Consider the following 20253-nt stretch of genomic DNA (forward strand, 5'->3'; position numbering starts at 1 on the left):
CTGTGGTTCCACATCTTAGATCGCAAAATTCACTGATATCATTACTGATCGTCGTTATAGCGAAAAATCTCCCCCCTCTAGATAACGCATCCACTGTGAAACTCATTTGCAGACGTTATCGATTTATTTACATAAATGAGCCGGCTTGTACAAAGAAAATTGAACGAGAATAATCCATCGATCTTGAGTGCTTATCTATCAGTTTGTACAACAATCAAACCAATCAATTATGTGAAGTTATTGCGTGTACTTTTGTGTAAATATTTACAAAGGAGCGTTTGTTCCTAGATGGCGTGTTGGTTAGTGCCATATAAAGTATGAAAGCAGCAGGCGTTTCCCCGGCTGAGCCTTGCGATACCAAGGCTTAGATCTTAAACCCAGTTGTAGCTCAACCACTCACGATTTCATAATTACCCGTGACGATCACTGGCAATGTTCCAAACAATACAATTCGAGATCGAGAAGACATACGAATTGGCAGTAAAACATGATTACATTTAGTACAGTGCCAAACGTACATTTGCATGAAAAACCTGGCTGTTTGTCTGTCCTTGAGGTGGTTAAAAACTGCTGAACTTTCTGATGCGTCTAAACCCTGCTTTATCCTGCCTTTGTAAGAGGTTCTCAAAATTGTGAAGGTCCTCATTGCTCTAAAACTGCCATTTTAAATTAAATGTCTTATCGAAATAAGTACACGTGCTGAGGTATAGAGCCTGTTTGGCCCCTAATTCGGATTGATTAACCGGTTTACAACTCGAAGAGCGATGAAGCATAGCTTACAATACTGTAACACAGTATTGCAAGATGAAAAGAAATGTCACCCAATCTACAGTGTACTTTTCAGCTAACGTAGATCGTCCACTCGCTGCTTTCTTAACAGCATTCAAAGCCATGACAAGCTGGGCGATGGTAAAGAAACCCTCTTTCAAACCAGTCGTGCGTGTGCAGCCAGCTTTTTCCCAATCTTCTTTCATTTGCTGATGTTCTTGACGCACTTTGTCTCTTCTCAAAAAGCACTATTAGAAAGTTTGGCGTTAGCTCTCTGCTGGACGACGGATGTATGCGTTCTTCTTGCTGTTCATCCATGTAGTTAGTTGTTAAATAACTATTAGGTGATAATATTATGATAGTATTTATCAACAAATTAGTTTTTTTTTTTTTTTTTTTTTTTTTTTTTTTTGATTCAATTTTAATATTTTAATATTTTCTTAATTTTGCTAAATCTTAAGTGAATACATTTTACTTTATACTTTAGTCTCCCCAATTAGTAGAGCACTTGTGCTCAGCTATTAAGACTGAGACTTAAATAAAGCTGTCATTCATTCTCTGCCGCTCAGTGATGAGATTTTCAGTTGCGTTCGAAATAGCTTTCTCGCGTTGATAGCGCGACACGAGAGTCTGGGCAACAGCAGCGGCGGATCCTGTTTGACGAAATTTAGCAATGCCTCTAGAAGGGCTAAGTTTGTTTTGGGATTGCGTCGAAGACTTGTGGCATGGCTCTAAGGAGATGCGTTTCGTCAGTAGTTTACTGGTCTCTGAGCTAACCCGTCGATTCATCAGGGACGTTCGGGGGAGTGATGCGCGAAGAATTAACGGGCTGTGAAAACTGTTCGGTTCTGGACTGTTCCCTCTGGATCTCGCACTGCTGGAACCATTTGGGGACAGATTTCTCTTTTCCAAAGCACTTTTCGGTGTTAGTACGCGTTTAAAATCATCGCTGCGGCTTCTTGGTCTATTGTCGTCCGCGACACTGTTTTTGACCGCAGAGTTACCTTGCTGATCCCGATATTGATTCGCCAAATTTCTGGAATTGGTTATGTGGTTCAGCCTGCTCCCACTCAATGAACATGCGCCTTCTAAGTGCGCATCCGTGGCACCTTCTGTAAACCTTCGGGGGCGTATGTGGGGAGGTCGTTCAAAATGATCAATTTTCGAAGCCAAGTAGGGTACGCTTAGATATTCTGATGACTCCATGGCACGATTTGACGTTTTCTGTGGAGGATTCGGCAGACAAGGTTTCTGGACAATAAGTGTGTTTGTCAGAGTTCCCGAACTTTGTAAGATCTTGTTTGTTATTGTTCCCTCTGAAAAAGTTTCTTCGCGCTTGCGAGACCGTCCAAAATGGTCATTTTTCGAAGGCAACGAGGTCACGTTACAGTTGTCTAATAATTCTCTGTCAAGATCTGACCCTTTCTGTGTGGGATTCAGCGGGTAAGTCTTCCAACAACATGACCCATCTTCGTCAGTATCCAAACCTGGTACCATCTTGCTCGGAACTTGGTTTTGCTTGGCCTCACAGAAGACCTTTACAGACAAAGCTTGGGAATTGGAGCTATTATTTAATGCATCGGTTTCCTGTAGAACCATTCGAGCAGCCAGTAGAGAAGACGCCCTTTGACATCTGACACCACTCATGGCTTCTTTAGCGGTTTGCTTTTCGAGAATAATGCTTTTCATCTCTTTGTTGTGCTGTTTCTGGAAGCGTTCCATTTCCATCTGGAGTAAATTGTCTTCGTTTGCATTGAGACGCTTCGCTTTCTCGTTTCGTGTCGACATTATCAGTCTCCTCCGACTCATTTTCGTGCACGCAAAATAATTCAAATGAATCTTTAGGTGGCTTAAAAGTGACTGAAATGTTCTAGCATTGACGTGTAGAAGAAGTAACGAAAAATGAACAGGTTTACTCCGTACAACAGTACAAAAGGTGAATACAATGTATTATACAACACATTTCGATATGTTAATATGAAAAACTTGATGAAATTTCACAAGTTGTCGTTAAGTGTTGTTTAATTTTCCTCGGCCGGTGCAATTGAAAAATTTCACTAGCTCATCCAAGTGTTTGGCTTGAGGTCCGGCATATCGGTTAAGATGTGTGCCTACGAAGTGAATCTTGTTGTATTTTGATATTTTGCTTGACAAGTATCTTGTTTTTTACTATTCGCATGATTCAAGTTAAGAGATTTCATTACAGCCCTATTTTATATTGAGCTACCCCTTCAATTACAGTCCTCGTGATAATTTGCAGGCAATAATTTAAGACTCTAGCAGAACAAAGGGTCGGAAGCTCTTATCTGATTATATAACACAAAACTTGGAATACGTTTTTAAACTACTAAGCAAAGTGAAGACTCCGGACGTAAAGTTCTAACTCGTACTTGCTTTCAAGCCAGTTTTTTTTCTCTTTTTGCTGCAGGCAGAATTTCACAAGTTTAATTTCGTTTGCTCAGATGTTGGGTTAACATACGAAAAGAAGCATGAAAAACAATTAAGGTCTGTTTTTGTAAGCGGTCAATTGCTTAAAAAGAAAACGAGCCACAGCAAAACATGCAGATAAGAGAAAACCCTACTTCATTCGACCATAGCAAGGCAAAAAAAAAAATTGCTACTGATCACTGATCACTCGTTCACTGAAAAAATTGCCCAAATGTCATTGTAGATGACTAGACCCTTTGATATCACGAAAGCCTTTATTTATACCTGAGTTAAAGATTTAACGGTCAGTGTTGTGAATACCGATCGTTATATGTCAATGTGAAAACAGCAACAAAAACTTGAAAATTGCTCATTAGCTAATAACAGAGTAAGTAATTTTGTGCACCAGTCAACCACCGGAAGACTGGGCACAAGCTGTCCAAGCTGTCCCACTGAGTTAACTAGAAGGAATCTACGTTTCACTGGGTAAGAAGCGAGATGTGGTCTGTTACGTATAAAGTACAGTTGCTGGTCGATGCGCAGACTAACAATACAGTTGCAAACATCAACCTGAAGTTAACGCAAAATTTGAGAGCATGTTTGTTTGATAATCGACCTTGAACATGGGAGAACAGATTTCAGGTAACGAATCTCGAGGAAGACTGTAAGTTTTGGAATATAATAGCATCCGTGCATATTGCAGGGTCGTCGGCAGCCGTTCGTCTCTGGAGACGATGGTGTAGCGCTATGTCGATGCGGAGCATCGTCTCCAGTGGCTATAGAGTCGCACTCTGGAGTGGGACTCTGCACTTTAGTGAAAGCGTATCCTCGAATTTACTCCAATTTCAATGTAACATATAAGATGAAACAGTCGCGGGTCACGTGGCATGTTTAGTCTAATCGATCAATAGACCAGTTCGATGGAATGTAATTGTATGTGATGAATTCATTAGGATTCGATGTTACTGTTTCTTAAATACCTGCAGTTACGGAGTTCCTCAAAACGCTTTGAAGATGTATCCATGCCCCCCTGCGGTGTAACTACTCGGATTGCAGGCGACACATCCCGTTTGGTACCAGCGGCATGATTAGCCGACCTGCTAGGCCTGAATTCGCCAGTACGGGTGTTGTCCCTGGATTTAAGACTCAAACGATCTGGATCACAGGGAACAGAAGAACTTCTCGTCCTCTTTAGAAGAGTTTTGGGCTTGACATGATTAGAATCGTTTCCCCTTTGTTGTTCGCCTTCCACGACATGGTCAGATGAATGATTAGTTACTGGTTGGCGTTGCAGTGTGACATGGCTTCCTCTTGGACTTTGGGAATCCTTATCGCAGCTATCTTCACGATCTTCAGATGTGTCATCTTTAACAGGCTCAGAGTTTCCGTTTTGGCCATCTCCGTCATTTTCACCTTTTGACGCAACAATATGGCCTTTACGATCCAACTGTGGGCTTAATTTGTTTTTAACGGTAAACATGGGATCAGAACGTGACAACGAAATCGGTAGCTCCTTAACTGACAATCTGTAATCGCTTTTGCGATGCCTTGCATTCTCTGGGTATTGCAAGTGAACTCCATGGAAAGACTCTTTTGGAGAACCAGACAGGTTAAACATCAGGGATGTGTCCTTCGGTGATCCTGGTTTCGCAAAAGCCTCCTTTGGCAGAGAGGAAGCGATTGTCCTGGGATGAGAGACATGGATCGGAAGTGCTCGGCTCTCCTTCGGGCTTCCCGGTAAAAATGTCGGAGGATGCGGTAAAGAGTGTCGCCGACTTCTAGCTTGTCCACGATTTGGGACTTCAAGATGGTCGGAATGATTAAACTGAATGCCCGGTAGTGAAGCCTTGTAATTATGCTTCGGCATTCTTTCATCCGCGTTTGATATTCTGGTGTTGGATATGCCTCCTTCTCGTTGATCGTTTGTGGAAGATTTCCCTCCGCGTTCTGCTTCACTTTCCATTCTCGTGCCGCGATGATAATTAACAAGCTCCGAGCTTGGCCGCGCTTGCATCTTTTCCTGCGTCAAATTCCTCATGGAATGGCGAACCTTTTCCTGCATGCTGTGAATCTCGGCCATACGGCTTGCGTACTCCTTGTCAAACTTTTGAAAAGTTTGCCGTAGCCTGTTGCTATCACGCGATACCAGATCACGGACCCGTTTGTTAAACTCGAGTTTAGAGATCGTTCTTCGGTTCTGCGCCATGATTTGCCAGGAAACCTCTCTTGTGTACAGCTTGATCAACCCAACTTTAATGCGGTGAATCACGGCTCTTTAGTTCCAAAGGACTAAAAAGTATCTTATTTGTATTTAAAACTATGTCCTTCGTTATTCATCTGTGTACTCGTGATTTATCACTGATCACATTGGCAAGTTGATATATCGGCGCTTAGATATCTACACGAAACCAAATAAACCTGGCAGAGATGTCACTTCTTTCATTACATTTCGACAGCACTGATTAAGGAAATGCGGATTTACGTAATAACCGGAGCAAACATTATTAACATAACCAAACAAACTGGCAGATGATCTCATAGGACTAATAAAGTCTTTCGTTCCTATTTCTCACCTGATTAGCCAGAACTTATTAGTCAGCCGCAACGAGCAGTTTTTGACACCGTTGTTAACTTTAACACTGAATTAAGAAGGCATCGGGCTATAACGCTCTCATGGAATCTGGGCTGCTATATATTTTTTCTTGAAGTTGTCAAGAGTCAGTTTCGGTGCACACTAGGTCTACAAAACTGCGTGCAGAGAGCATATCTGGCAGGAGTTACAGAACACCGCCTTTCTTTCAATTCTTGTGTTCATTTGATCTGGTCTCAAAAACCGGAATATTGTCATCTAAGCACACAGGATCAATCAGTGACACCATTGCTATGGAGTAACATTCTCCCAACTTAGAACATCGGTTAAGTTATTCTGCTATAATTATTTAGTCTCCAAAAGGGTAAAGATAACATACAGACACATCGAGTTTATATAATTTACCAAACAAAATTTATGCACAGAATTTCATTATCGAAGGCTGGTGCTCTAATTTACGAATTATTGAGCCATCTACTTAAAACAAACCGCGCTTTATCTAAGAATCATCGTCAACATCGATTGTAACCGGTATCACCATTTCTCGTTACCATGGTGACGTATTCTTGAAACGTTTCGTCTGGGTAACGCACACATGTGAAGTCATTACGCGCAATTGTTTACGGATCCGCAGTTAATTAGGATGTTATAATTTTGCTGGCAGGCGAACAAACAGCACTACATGTATTTATAGAAAGCTGTCAAATAATTTCAAAAGAGTTTTATTACCGTCGAGTCAACACAATGCAAATTAAAAATAAAGTTTGCCATTCTTAAGCAAATGAGGTATTCTGAAATATTGTCTTGGTTAAGAGTCATCTGAATAAAAACCTTGCAATAAATTTCAACAACAACGACTGCTTTTGTGGTAGTCATTAACTTTTTTGTTCTTTCATAGTCTTTTATTGATCAATTTGCTTAATTCTCCTTGCCGATTCTCCTGCATACTGAAAACTTTTCCTCTGAGAATTTAGTGATTCATCAAGACTATTACCGGCCTGGAGCATTTGATGGCCTCGGAAAATCTCTGCTAGCATTTTTCTAAACAATTTATGGTCTTGTATTGAGAATTTGGATGTCGACCGTCGAAGGCATAGTCACCAAAGAAATCATAACCTATTTATAGAACAAATTACCGCAAAGTTTCTGCATTTGTTTCATCCAAAAAACAATTCACTTTGTTCTACAACTACGAGCACGCCGAGGAGAATAAGAAACGTCGACGTTGAAAAGCGGTTGCCTGAACAGCGTTCGCGCGTTCTAATGAACAGTTCTAATGGCAGTATATGTTTCACATACGGTCATCTTACTCTTCTTTTCCTTTCTCGAACGTAACTGTTGTAACAACTGATGAGTCTGAGCAAGCTCGCCCGAAGCTCTTTGCTTCGAACAGTAAAATTTTTCAGTACTCCAGGATAATTTAGAATAGTGAACCTTACAACTCCATTAATCAGCGTTTTCTACTTACATGTAGTCTTCTCGATACCATATTTTTTTAAGGCGGCGTCCACACTTCGCCGGAGAAATCTAAAAACGCAGCTTTATTTCTACAGTTTTAGGCGTAACATCCACCCTGATCCGTCACGAAAAGGGGACTTTTCGAAAACGCTTTTCAAACCGGAGGAAATTGAAAACGCTGGTTTCGCGTTTTCTTGTAAACATTTTGAAAAAGGAACTTTTCGAAAACGATGGCGTCACGATATTCATGTGATTTCCCTGACCTAGTTTTCCTCAAACACAAATTCAATTAATGGCCAGTCATTGTAGCATTTTTAAATTCCTCCGGCGTGGTGTCGACGGAAAAATATGTTGTGTTTTGAGGGTGAAAACTCCTTTTTCAAATGTGTAGACGGGTCTTAAGTAAAATCTGTGAATGTTGTAGAAAAGTAATTAAAAGCCACGCCTCCTTTGTGTTAGCGTACATTACGGTAAAAATACAGAAAGCTTTCTAATCCCATGTACTGCCGTAATTATGTTAAAACTTAAACGTAGGGATCAAAGTATTTTTAACTAGACTATTGTACTAAAAAGAAAATTGGTCAAAGCTTGATATATTATTATTAACGTATAACCAATATTAAGTCGAAATTAAAATTGTCGAAAATAATGAGTAATGAGCTGTTAAATTGAATGCTGTAACAATAGTTTGGATTAAAGCATTTGGCAAAAACAAAAGCACGTTGTGTAGTTTTATGTAGGTAGCAGCCCTCAAAGATTAATGACGTGTGAGCTAACCCTCAGAATTAACAGTAGTGTCTCGCAGACAGAATTGCCAATGCCGAAGTTTTTTTCACGTTTTCTTCAAGATGGAATCTGAGAGGCAGCGTTCAAGCACAAGGAATCAGATCAAAAAGGGCGAATTGTCAATTGACTTGCCAAACCTTGCCACATCCTATGTCCGTCAGAACAACGACTTGCGGAAAACGCTCCGGCGTTTCGAGCAAGAAAAGCAAAAACAAATGAAAAGCATCAATGGCGAAATCTGGGAGTTACAAAAGTTTATGCAAGAGCTAAAATGTGTTACAGCAATGTCTGCTGACGATATAATGCCGTTTAGGCAAAGAAAACCAAAGGAACGTCGGGCTAACACGAGCAGAGATAAGACGTTGTCGTTGAACTACTCGCAAAATGAAAACGAGACCTCGCTCAGTACTGAGAGCCTGCCCTCTACCGCGCCAAATGTTACCGTTACTGACCAAACTGTCGCAAACGATCAAACAAGAAACGAGGAGCCACCCCCAGACGATCTGAATCAGCAAAGAAATACGTTTTGGAGAATGCATGAACGTAGAAGAAGCTCAAGTGTCGGTGACCTGAGCTCAGCTACACGGCAACGACTGAGAACCATCTCTCTTAACAACCAGCCATTGTCAAACCGAAGGAAGTCTTTGGATGCAGGAAAACACATGCAGCCACTGTTAAACCGAAGGGGTTCCTTGGATGCACGAAACCAGCCATTTTTACAGCGGCAAAGGAGGTCTTTAATTCCAGGAAACGAGCCTTGTTTTCACCGAGCGAAGTCTTTAGATCTAGCAAAGGAAGTAACTAAAAAACTGTCGTGCGAGGGGAACGCTCAAAACACAGCAGAATTACACGGAAGAGAAGACATCCGTGTAAAAGTACTGGGCATAAATGATCAGACCACGACAACAACCAGCATAACAGACAGCAATTCTGATAAGAGTTTTAATTTTGAAAATGGCAAATTAAATGCCTTGCAGAGCGAGGGTTCATTCCGAAAGCTCTCGGTGTTCTACCAACGACCTCCTTCTACTGTAATTGAGGAAGCGATCTTTGAGGCAGATGAAGGCGAGAATTTCACAGTCCTGGGTCAGTCAAGAACGACTTCGCCATTACCAAACGTCGTAGAAATACCCAACAAGAAGGAAAAGGGCAGACTACTGGCGCGCAGAAGTACTCGTCATGAGGCCTTCATCGCTGGGAACAAAACAATTCGATGGCTCGAACATAACGGAAAAGGGCATTGAACGAGATTTATTCTGGCAAGAAACACTAGGCTACAAAGAAACCACTTCCAGCCGACTGCGCAAGCATAGTTCTAGAGATATAGCCATCCGTCTATCATCCAGTGATAAGAACAAACGTTTTCGTAAGATAGGATTGGTGCAAGAAAATTTCTGCCAATCTGCGAAGTCCTTATCTGTATTAATTTCACCTAAGATACATAGAAAATATACCTCTAGTAACAGTAGTAGCTTCGGAGAGGCACAAAGTCGTTTTCCATAAACTACTTATAAACTTTACTGTTACCTAAAAAAGCCTTAGTGCATCTTGAAAAGTTTAGCCTAAATGTATCAAGTTCGTCGTTTTTAATCCGTGTTAATCTTCTCCATCCTTAACCATCCTTGTTCCTCTATGGTTTATTATTATCTCTTTGGTGTTTTTCCATCTTAGTTTATTACTATTTTCATGTTTCCTTCAATTTAAAGGTAGTTTTGTACGAGGACAAAATAACTCAAAAAAGTGTGACTGAGCTCCTTTAAAATCTTAAAGGAACTTTTTTTGTTATTGATTAACAAAATTTTACTGACAGGAGATCAGAGTGTTCGTAAGGGCTAACAAATTCGGTTTAACTCATTTAAGGTAGTTTACGCAACACGAAATAAGAATTTAAATGCTTCTATTCTGGAGTTAAGCCAATAATGGATATCAATTTTAAGGTATGTCGTCAGGGACAACTAATTAACTACACTGAGCTATTTTGTAAAATAAGCGCACGGCCTGTCGTGTTTTTACACTTTTTTTAGTTACGATGAAAGAGGGGAATAAATTTATACGAGTTCTGCGTTTAAGACCTTATGTGCTACTTGACATAAGGAAGATAGATATAAAGGTGACATTCTTCCACCCTCTTCCGAGACTTAAGAAATAGAAAGAATAATTTTGGCAAAATCAACGAGAACTTTGTCAACTTTTGACTTTTTCTATTCAAGTTGCAGGCCAAGTAAGGCAGGTCAAGGTTGTAAATTCTCAAATTCCGATCTTCCTTTCATTCAGTTTCACGGTCGAAAATGTCTTCGTACACATTTTAACAAAACTGATCCCTATAAAAGCCCATTTCTGCGCTTTTGGACGGTATCTAAAAATTCCGGTTTCATGACGTAATGAAGTTATCAGTTTCGGACTTTCACCCACGGATCACGCGCGTGGCATGCAAGAGTGAATCGCTAGTCGGAAAGCGATGGCAGTGAGTAGCAGTGAACTTTATAGTACATTTACTGGAAAAGTGATTAACCAGGAAAATAAACTTCTTCAATTGGTTCGTGGTTTAAATATCTTTCAAATAGCAACAACGTGACAACAATTTTCTTTAACTTTCACACCTTTTAAATTTGTCATAACGCCAGGACTGAAGCCAAAGAACAAAGGTCGTTTTAAACATGTTAATGAAAGCATTCCTCTCTATAAATGACACATTCTGTCTGCTCTTCTTTTGCGGGTCTGAGTAACGTAAGCCTTTCAGCCGTGTTGAAGATAATTCCTCATTTTATCAAGCAGATAGAACCAGATATGTAACATAGTTACTAATTGTGTTTTTGCAGTTATGAATCGTGACTTTCAAACTTAAACCAGAGGGAAGTACTCACCAGTTTGCCATGATTGTGATGTTTTCCGTGGATGAAGCCATTGTTCTTCTGTTTTCAGCATATATCCAGTCTAAAATTTTCGTGTCCACCAGTGGTCGCTGTATAATGAAATAACAGTAGTGACAGTCGAAGGTAATTTTTATGCAAAGTCGTGCTGTTCCACACATATTATACAAGTATTAGCGGTAGTAAAAAGACTATTTATAATCGTAGGTCCAAAGTCCAAGGAGGATATCCTTTCAATCACGCGTTCCGGCTTATGCAAGGTTTGGCGTTATGCGTGTCAGTTTCAAAGTGGTTATTTATGGATGAGTTTGCATAGCTAGGTCATTGATGGATTTTAACCACGATGCAGTGAATGTTGCCATGGGGTAGTTTTCTAAGCAAGACTCTTTTTGAGCTTTGGGCATCCTTTAGGACTTGAATGACTTACATGCATGGATTTCATTTCGAAACAATTGGCAAACCCGACGTTAGTGCATATAAATTATATTTTATAAAATAACTGACGTATATACTACGTGCGCTCTCATTGGTCGATAGGTGTGTTTAGATGAGGGCATGTAAACACCTACGGTTGTGACATTTTAGCGTAATTTTGAGAATTATTTTATAAAAGAAATAGAGCACTTTTTCCGTGTTTGCATAGCCTCATCTAAACACTCGGGGGAATTCTCGAAAGTTATGCAAACCCGAGACTACGTCTCGGGTTTGCATAACTGTCTCGAATTCTCCCACCCCCTCCTCGTACTTAGATGAGGCTATGTGGAACGGAAAAAGTGCTCCGCTGCTTAAATATAACCCTCGTGCACTTGGCGAGTCTCAATATGCCGAGTTAGCGCGGAGGAAAATTGATATCGGGCGCGCAAAGCGTGCTATTTCATTCTTGTCTTAAACTAACGAAGTTCAGCTTATTCAGTTTAAAAGAAGGAATATGCCTTATAATCCAACTGACAAACGATTCAACCTTTTGAGATGGTAGAAGGAGTCAACATTTCTCTGCAAATACGGTCACTTGTTCACTTTCTGATACACAGCTTTCCTCGATATTCCTCACCAGTGCATTTGATGTGATAAAACTAGATTTTTCTAGAAATACTGAGCTTCTTGATGGGTTGTCATATTGTCATTATCCACACCGGCTGAAAGGGGTGTTTGCAATAAGTATGAACAAATGATATTTCGAACTGTTCTGCGTGTTTTCAGTTTTTATATCTAAGGAAACATGAAAACTTGATTGATAGCTTTTGTTTGTTAGAAAGGCCTGTGTTGGACTGTTACGGGCCAATATTCAAATAACGATTGTACAAACAAAACATAAACTCAAAGTCGAATGAGCTGCATACGATATAAACAGTTTCACTACAGCAGAAGAGGTCTAAAAAGCCAAACTTAAAGTAGGAAATCTGTTGTCTTGAGTTTTCCTCAAATTAATTCTTTTTAAGTATTAAGTTTTTCTCACTTGTTTTCTGTAAAGTGTTTTCCCCTTTATTGCGGTAACATTAGTCATGAATGACAAATAAAACTGACAGGATAAAACGCTGTTTCCGTTCACTCTCTAGAAGGCGTGATTATATAAACTAATTACACCTTTTTCTATTGCTTTAAATCTTTTGAACACTGTCAATAATGTCACTGTCATACTTGTGAATGGCAGGGTAAAATTTTGGGTGTTTCTGGTTTGAATTCTAATGATAGATTGTACCGATTAAAGATGAACCTGAATCGAAAAACTTACGTGGTTTGGCGACTGCGAACAGGAGAAACGGACAATCAACAATGAAAACAGAACATAGGCACCTCGATAAACGTGGCAGATTGCCACTTCACTGGGCAGGTGGTTTTTTGTGGCATTGCCCGGAGCACAGTTAGTGGTAAATAGAAATGAAATAGCTCTTCATATCGCCCAGCAACGACAGCAAAACACATCAGAAAGATCCAAATTTGCATGTTAAAAAATGGTAAGAACTAACACGTAGTTTTGTATATAGCTATCCCCAGGGACAAGGAAAACAACGGAGGGACTTCTTTGATTTGGAAAAACAGAGAGGATTTCTCGTTGATAATCAGTGCTTCTAGTGAAAAGGAAATTCAAAAAGACAAAATCTGGCTGAAGAATTAGTAGAAAAGCTGTCGCAATCACACATTTTGTGATTTTCTATATCGAATTTCGGTCTCAAGTGGCACATGCCAAATTGTTATTGCGTTCAATTTTCACTAAAAGCAACAAAAGGGAGGATGTCTTCGCGCGACAGCAAGGAACCTGCTGAACGGATTGGATCATCGACAACCAAACGCATGTCGACTTTAAATGAGCATGAAGACCACATTCTTCGTCGCAGAATAAACGCGTATCAAAAGATTCACAACAAAGAGATTGCCGGAGTGGCAAGCAAACTCGATGAAATCAGGGAATCCATGAAGGCCCTCGCGACAGATCCACTGTTAGGAGCACACGCGTTGAACAATGTAGAGCCTAACGGCGGAGTTCACCCTCCCCGAAGTCCTGTCGCTAATGGGCAAAAGTCGAAACTTCGTCGCACCCAGAGCTTTCCCGAGGTATTAGACGGATTAAACATTCGTAGCACAAACACTTCGTCTTTTCCCGCCCTCAAAGGCGTTCGCCATGCTGTGAAATCGGGGGAGAGGACGGCATCGAATGATGTAACCAAATCAAGAGCAAGGTCCATTGGCTCGCCTCAGATTCACTACAGCCTTCAATTGGGGAGAGACGCGGCGAGCGACTGGCAAGAGATGGGACATAAAAAGCTGGAAAGGTCCAAGACGGCTCCTGTGGCAATGCTGCAACCACTTTTGAAAACCACGCCAGAGATGATGAGAAAGAAAATACACATTTCAACTTCGAATCGGCACAGCAACGAAGAAGCTACAGCGAGAAGGGGGCTTTCGCCACGAGTAGCGGATGCGAGTTCAAGGATGCATTCACTCCAAACTCAAGGTGATTCAGGAAACGTTCTTTCTCGACCAAAAACGTCGCCTAACTCACAGCTGAATTTTAAACTCGCACCGCCTCGTGGTTCATTACACGACTCCAGAAAGCAGTCGAAGTTTCCGGCCAAGCGAATGGGCGCCAAAGAGGAGTCAAATGGTCTAGGCGATACTTTTCAATCCTTACAAAACGCCCACGAACATAAATCATCTAACAAGAGTATCGCCAAGCCTCCCCAAAAATTTCAAGACGACCTCTTTGCGGCGACCGCCCTCAGTGACAAAGAACCCAATATTGAAGACCTCAGATATTGCGGATACTTAAGGTTTTCTAAAGAAAGCCAAGAAAGCAATCGAATTTGACGCAGCGGGCCAAAAACAACATCGTCCGAGGTTATGTAAACTATGGTTGAATTAATACAAGTTTCGTCAGAAATCAGTCAAAAAACTGGCAAAGTTTTAGCAAACGGAAGGATCCCGTTCTTTGCCAATAATAAAGGCATCGATTATTTTGGTTGGAAATGTTTTGTGTTAGCTAAGGCTGTATGTGAAAAATTTTTTCAATAATTCCACTTTAATCATATGTTTTGAAAACCAAAAAAAAATTGAGTAGCGGAAACGGAATCGTTTTCCGTTTTAAAACGAAGAAACACGAAGCTTAAAGTGCTTTATACATTTGGTTGCTTTGAAATATTAGCATTAATTTATATAAGTGAGACGACGTTCATATTCGGTTAGGAAAATTAATGTGAAATTGTGTTCAGTGCGTGACTTAACTAAATAAAATCAGTATATTGTACAAACCGTCAACACCTTTAATAATACTACTAATCTACTTAGTAAAGATCATGCGAAATTTCCTGAAAAGCCTCTTGGTTGGAGATTATTCAAACGTGCATGTTCTTGCTAATTTCAAGTTATATATAATCGAATAATCTTAAACGACATCTTAGCTAGCTGAACAAAATTAAATAAAAGCCTCTGAGAATATGAAATTTAATCTGTGTCGCAGCTAGTCAAATGTGTGTTTTCGTGTTTTTTTTTCTTTTTGTTAAATATGCACGGCGCGTTTGCTTTTGCTAAATGTTAAATAATTGCCTTGAATAAGAGATACACAGCTGACATGTCTCGTGTCAAATCGAACTTCGTTCTATACTATTGCGCCCCATTTTGTTTACCGACAATTTCCTATAGAAAAAAAACGTTTTCAACACTAACGGCTGGGCAATCGCATATGCTTGGCGAGTTTTCTGGATGTGTTTCGAAAGTATTCTGTTACAAACCGCAACCTTGTCAAATGTTCGTTAATGTTCGGAACGTGTCACGAATGTGATCAGGAACCAAGCGTATCCTCAGGAGACGTTCGTAAATAATCCGAACCTCTTACGAAAGTAATCCGGTTGAAACTATTCGTCTATCCTCGGAATATGCTCGAAATCGGGATTCTTAGCGCGGTACGAAGGTGGTATTTTGGAAAACGTTAGTTGTTGATCCAAAAGTGTCCCTCAAAAAAATTGGACTCAATTCGGGACATTTTTGGAATCCTGACAAAAGTACAAATCGTATAGCCCGAAAGCATTCGTTGTTATTCCGAACGTTTCACGATTGTCATTACGAGATCGTGATTTTAGGGAAAGATATGTTCTTTAGTTTGCATATTTTTCTTTCAGTGAAGTCAAGTTTTTACGAGAATTCAACTTTTTGTGTTCTTGTCTCTATTCTGGTACTTAGGAGTTAGCTTGAAGCCAGCTAAAATCTAAATGACTGGGAAAATGTGTATGAAATTGAAAATTTTCCGCTTTTATAGAGTGAGATAATGTATAATTTTGGCAATTTTTCAACTAGCAGAGATAATCTTCAAAGCCAGTATTAATGCAGTTGACGTGAGTGGTTAAAACTCATTAAGCGTGTGTTATTATGTATGTGAACGGGCTGGTGTAAAATGGCAGGTTAATAAATGTTTCAGTCAATAATACTGATCGTCCAATTCTTATAAGTTGAAGCGAAAACTTGCTGCTCACTTCAGTTTACCGTTTCGCCTGGAAACATCCAAGCCCGTGTCGAGAATAAGTTCGAGTCAAATGGAACGTTATAATATTGCGTTGCCCATATCGTGTTACTCCTTCATCTTATTCTCGCTTCAACTCTATTAAATCTATTTAGCTCAGAGCAGCACCTATATAAGTCGCTCGCTTTCTCCGCTATGTTCAGGAGGGAGTTAGGGGTAAACCCACGAGATTGGCTGTTTAACAATACTTTAAACTTCCCATAAATGGCCGATGTCCCCCTTGTAATGGCTTGGCCTCCCCTGCTTTGAGCTACGAGATGTTAAGATATACCACTGACCAGTAGACATTGATGTTTGGCTCGGCTCGGAGGCGGCCCACTTATTCTTATTTACGTATAGTGCAATGTTCTTAAGATTAAAGGATTGCGCAGTAGCTAGCCTTTAAACGGCCTATCATGTATTTGTACTCAAAGGAGCTCAGTCACGACATTTTGAGTTATTTTGGCCGCGTAATAAATTACCTGTAAATTGGAGAAAACATGAAAATAGTAGTTTAGTAAGATGGAAAAACACCAAAGAGATAATAATAAACCTTATAAGAACAAGGATGGTTAAGGATGGAGAAGATTAACACGGATTACAAACGACATACTTGAAAAATTTAGGCTCAATTTTCCAAGATGCGCAACGTGACGTAGTTCTTTTAATCAACAACAACAACAACATGGCAACAACTCAACTATAGCTTTTGTTTGATTTTGCCGGTTACATTGGAATATAAATCCTTGAATAGGCTGCACAGACTTGCTGAAGTTCGTCTGTTTGGTTTTTTTGGGCTGCGAGTCTTTCCGCCACAATTTTATTAAAAATTAAAATTAGAAATTGATGTGGGCGGAGTTGTCATTACAAGTAGTTTTGAAACGTATCGATTAACTTGGTCGTGGCGATAATTTTGACAGCAATTTATTCCACGAAAAAAGCAATTACTTTGAAGTTTATGATGGGTTTTAGAGCTAAGGAAATTTTAAAACATACATCGGATGCAAGGTTTCAACCACCTTTAAGTGTTAAAGTAAAAATACTATTTTAATTAAGGCTAATGTACGTTCAAAGAAAATGCTTGGATAAAACAGACATCAAACAGATTTGAATATAAATTATTCATGCTGTGCAAACATGTTTCGATTGCCGATCGATGTATGTATTTTTAAGGTAATATTGACCCGCAGGTCATATAGTTGCAAGTACCATATTTTTCAACGTGATGGCTCGATCATTAGGTTCAGAATCTTCCGGAACATATATTTCTTTTGTTCACGCTGCTAAATCATCGGATGATATTTTTTGGCAGTTTTTCTTATTAACGCACGACGGGTAGAAATCGCTTTTATGGGACATTTTGTTGCGTTTACGGCTTAGACAAACATTACTCTTCACCGATTTGAGTTGATTTCCCCGAAGTGACTTTGTCAACAGTTTCCGATGGATAGGAGAAAAACATCGGGTTTATCGCATGATCGAAGGGTTTCCCAGGCTTATCTCCACGAGCGGTCTATACTGCAAAAACGCCTCGACCAGTTTCAAAGAGAGCAAGACAAGACTATTAAACAAATCTCAAACAGGCAGGAAACACTGGCCAACGCATTCGCGGCCGAAACCAGCAAAAATCAGAGTATGGAAACATCGCTAATGGAAATTAATTCTCCGAGACGATCAAGAGCTGGTTCAATTTCAAACCTTTATTCTGGAAACCCGGAAAATACGGAAATTAACCCACGACTTCGAAAAATATCTGTCCCGAGCGATATGAGATACAGAAAATTGTCTTTTGCGTCGAGTGAGACAAAAAGTACGAGAAGAGCGATTCGTCAGATTAGTGATCCACTACAGTCTTCGAGTCAAACAAGCGAAGACAGCAAGGTTACTGTCACTTTACCACGAAAAAAACTCACAACTGGTCAACTTGATTTAGCGGTACCATCAAAGGATTGTCGACCTCAATCTGGGGGTTCAGAATCGCATATTTTCAAAACCACTTTGTCGAGAAATCAAAGTAAGCTAAGAGCCAACTTTTTGAGTGCAAAACTACCAAGTGAACTCGCTAATCTTCTTTACACGCCTTTATCGAATTCGAAATCTGATCCGGATAATTCGCTAGAAAAAATCAATTTTCAGACGCGTTCGGCATCTACAAGTGCAAATACAACTACCAGAATGGTTAATGAGACAAGCGCCGAAGTAAAGAACAAATATATCAAAGACAGTTTGGTAAACGTTTCCAAGAAAGTTCTCGACAATAAGAGAAAAACTTCACATGGAAGTAACTCAAGTTTTCAAGAGCTACCAGATGTTTCGAACGACAACATCGGACCACAGGAAAACAACGTAGACAAAATTATACAAGCAACATCACCTTTGGCTTTAATTACAAATGGACAATTACAAAATACTGAGATCTGTGCAAGCGACGTTTATCTTTGCAGGGAGTCTCCAATAGCAAGAGTACAAACACCGGATCACTCACAACAAGGCAGTAATTTTAATTTTAACTCGGGAAGTAAAGACGAAACAAATAGTAGTGAAAGCGATAAACGCGTTTCCAGAAAGGTAAGCTTATCAGGAAATAAAAGCACAAGACATTTGCATGCGTTAACAAGCTCGACACAAGAGGCAGGTGCAACGGGAGGTGTTGGTCACCTTGGTAACGGGTGGACTGACCATAACAGAACTGCCCGGAGAAAAATATCAACTGTCGTAGCGCCTCTGGGAATTGTAATAAACGCGGGGAATCCCTCAGTTTCATCAAATAGAAATACAGACAAGGAACAGAGCTCGACAAGTGCAACAGGGCAAAATGTCGACGCGCTACGTGGCTTTCGCCGCTTGGCTTTAGTCGCTGTCGCCGCAGAAAGATTACGCGCTAAGGCTCCCAAACCGACTTCTGAAAATCGTCAAATTGCATTTCCTGAGCGAAAGCTCTCAACAAAGGAGAGATTGGAAGAGCTGCAAAGACCAACCGAAAGCTACTTGAGGCATTATGTAGTGGAAGAAACAGTCTCGAAAACGCCTAACTTAAAAACAAGCAGCAAATCTCAGAGTGGAATTAATTCTGGCAAAACATCAGCCACCGGTGTCACAAATATTCGACGCGTCAGTCAGGCTGCCATGGCAACGCGAATTTTGATCGATAGAAAACACAGAAAAACGCCGCGAAGTGGGATCTCGGGCTTGGAATCTCAAAGACAGTCAAACCAAGGAAAGACGCTTGCAGAAATAATGAATGAGTTAAAGGATTGTCGTTATTTGAGGAACTCGACTATGGATGACGAATAGCATGCCCGAAAATAAACTAATAATGACAAAGATTTTTTTCACAATATTAACGGAGCTACACGTCATGGTTTGCGAAATTTGAAAAGTTTAGTCTAAATTTTTCAAGTTCGTCGTTTGTAGTCCGTGTCAGTCTCCTCCATCCTTAATAATCCTTGTTCCTTTTATAATTTATTATTATCTCTTTGGTGTTTGTTCATTTTAGTAGTCTGCTATTTTCAGGTTTCCTCAATTTAAAGACAATTCTTTACGCAGCCAAAATAACTCTAAAAACCACGACTACGCTCCTTTATAATACCTTTCTTTTCTTTCATTAACATCTTAAACGTAATCGCAAGACCCTTTGGCAGTAGGCCACGAGCGCGCCTCTTCCTTCTTAGTCCGTTGAGCGTACAAAAAAAAAAGAGAGAGAGAGAGAGAGAGAGAGAGAAGAAAAATAGCCGGGCGGGCCATGGAACAAAACGCTGCGCTTTTCTCCCGGCACGAATTCGGGCACGCTCAACGGACGAAGAGAGACGAGGGGCCGCTTGTTCGTAGACTACTTTTCAAGCGTCGATTGCAAACCTGTTTGACGGCATTTGAAGGATGATTCGCTGAAGCATCAATGTTGATCCTCGCTTATTACACGCATCGTGTTATGAAATCTGAGCAAGTTCCCTCTAACAGTTTGTTGTTGTTGTTGTCAGTTCCTTGCCCAGGTGGAGAACTGGGCCAGAGAATTCTCTTTAATGGTGCTGTTACAGAATTCAGTAGGCAATAACACTAGTGCATCTTTCTTTGACGGATGCCTTTTTACCTATCGTCCACATTGACACATTCGAAATCACTCATCGTTATCATCGAAAATCCATACACCTGAAAACACTGTTCAAAATGGAGGCATTTGAAAATGGCGCTCTACTCGAATTGTTTCAAAGTTGAGATACACTAATATCTGCTTATAGCCTAGTGTTCGATTAGCGTGTGAAAAGACATGGCACTAAAAACTGCTGTTTGATGTGGTATTGTACAAGTGTTCCCAGTTCAGCGAACTGGTAAAACTTTATACACCTTTAGACTGTGGTACGAGTTCG

The 20253-nt window shown here is 40.2% G+C and overlaps 3 protein-coding genes across 4 annotated transcripts in view; 1 reads left to right on the forward strand and 2 right to left on the reverse strand.

The window, feature by feature from the left end:
• The window catches only part of LOC149105687 (somatostatin receptor type 2-like), a 29778-nt gene extending 17841 nt beyond the window's left edge, over positions 1–11937 (reverse strand). For both annotated transcript variants that reach the window (XM_089271579.1, XM_089271578.1), the window contains exon 1: positions 10894–11937. The gene's annotated coding sequence lies outside the window, so the exon portion shown is untranslated. The remainder of the gene's footprint in view (positions 1–10893) is intronic.
• Positions 1187–10881, reverse strand: LOC110067153 (uncharacterized). Its single transcript, XM_089271576.1, has one exon. It carries the CDS (start codon positions 5399–5401, stop codon positions 4145–4147), a length of 1257 nt encoding a protein of 418 aa, XP_089127702.1. The 5' UTR covers positions 5402–10881; the 3' UTR covers positions 1187–4144.
• A 664-nt stretch (positions 11938–12601) lies between the features above and the next one.
• Positions 12602–14842, forward strand: LOC110067129 (uncharacterized). Its single transcript, XM_020774423.2, has one exon. It carries the CDS (start codon positions 13081–13083, stop codon positions 14203–14205), a length of 1125 nt encoding a protein of 374 aa, XP_020630082.2. The 5' UTR covers positions 12602–13080; the 3' UTR covers positions 14206–14842.
• The last annotated feature ends 5411 nt before the right edge of the window (positions 14843–20253 follow it).

The sequence above is a fragment of the Orbicella faveolata genome, unplaced genomic scaffold (genome assembly GCF_042242905.1).
Source record: "Orbicella faveolata isolate gen_17 unplaced genomic scaffold, um_ofav_v1 contig_34, whole genome shotgun sequence".
NCBI lineage: Eukaryota > Metazoa > Cnidaria > Anthozoa > Scleractinia > Merulinidae > Orbicella > Orbicella faveolata.

Bases quoted from the DNA above. Each gene is read 5' to 3' on its own strand.
- LOC110067153 (XM_089271576.1), bottom strand. From the start codon at position 5,401: ATGGCGCAGAACCGAAGAACGATCTCTAAACTCGAGTTTAACAAACGG.
- LOC110067129 (XM_020774423.2), top strand. From the start codon at position 13,081: ATGCCAAATTGTTATTGCGTTCAATTTTCACTAAAAGCAACAAAAGGG.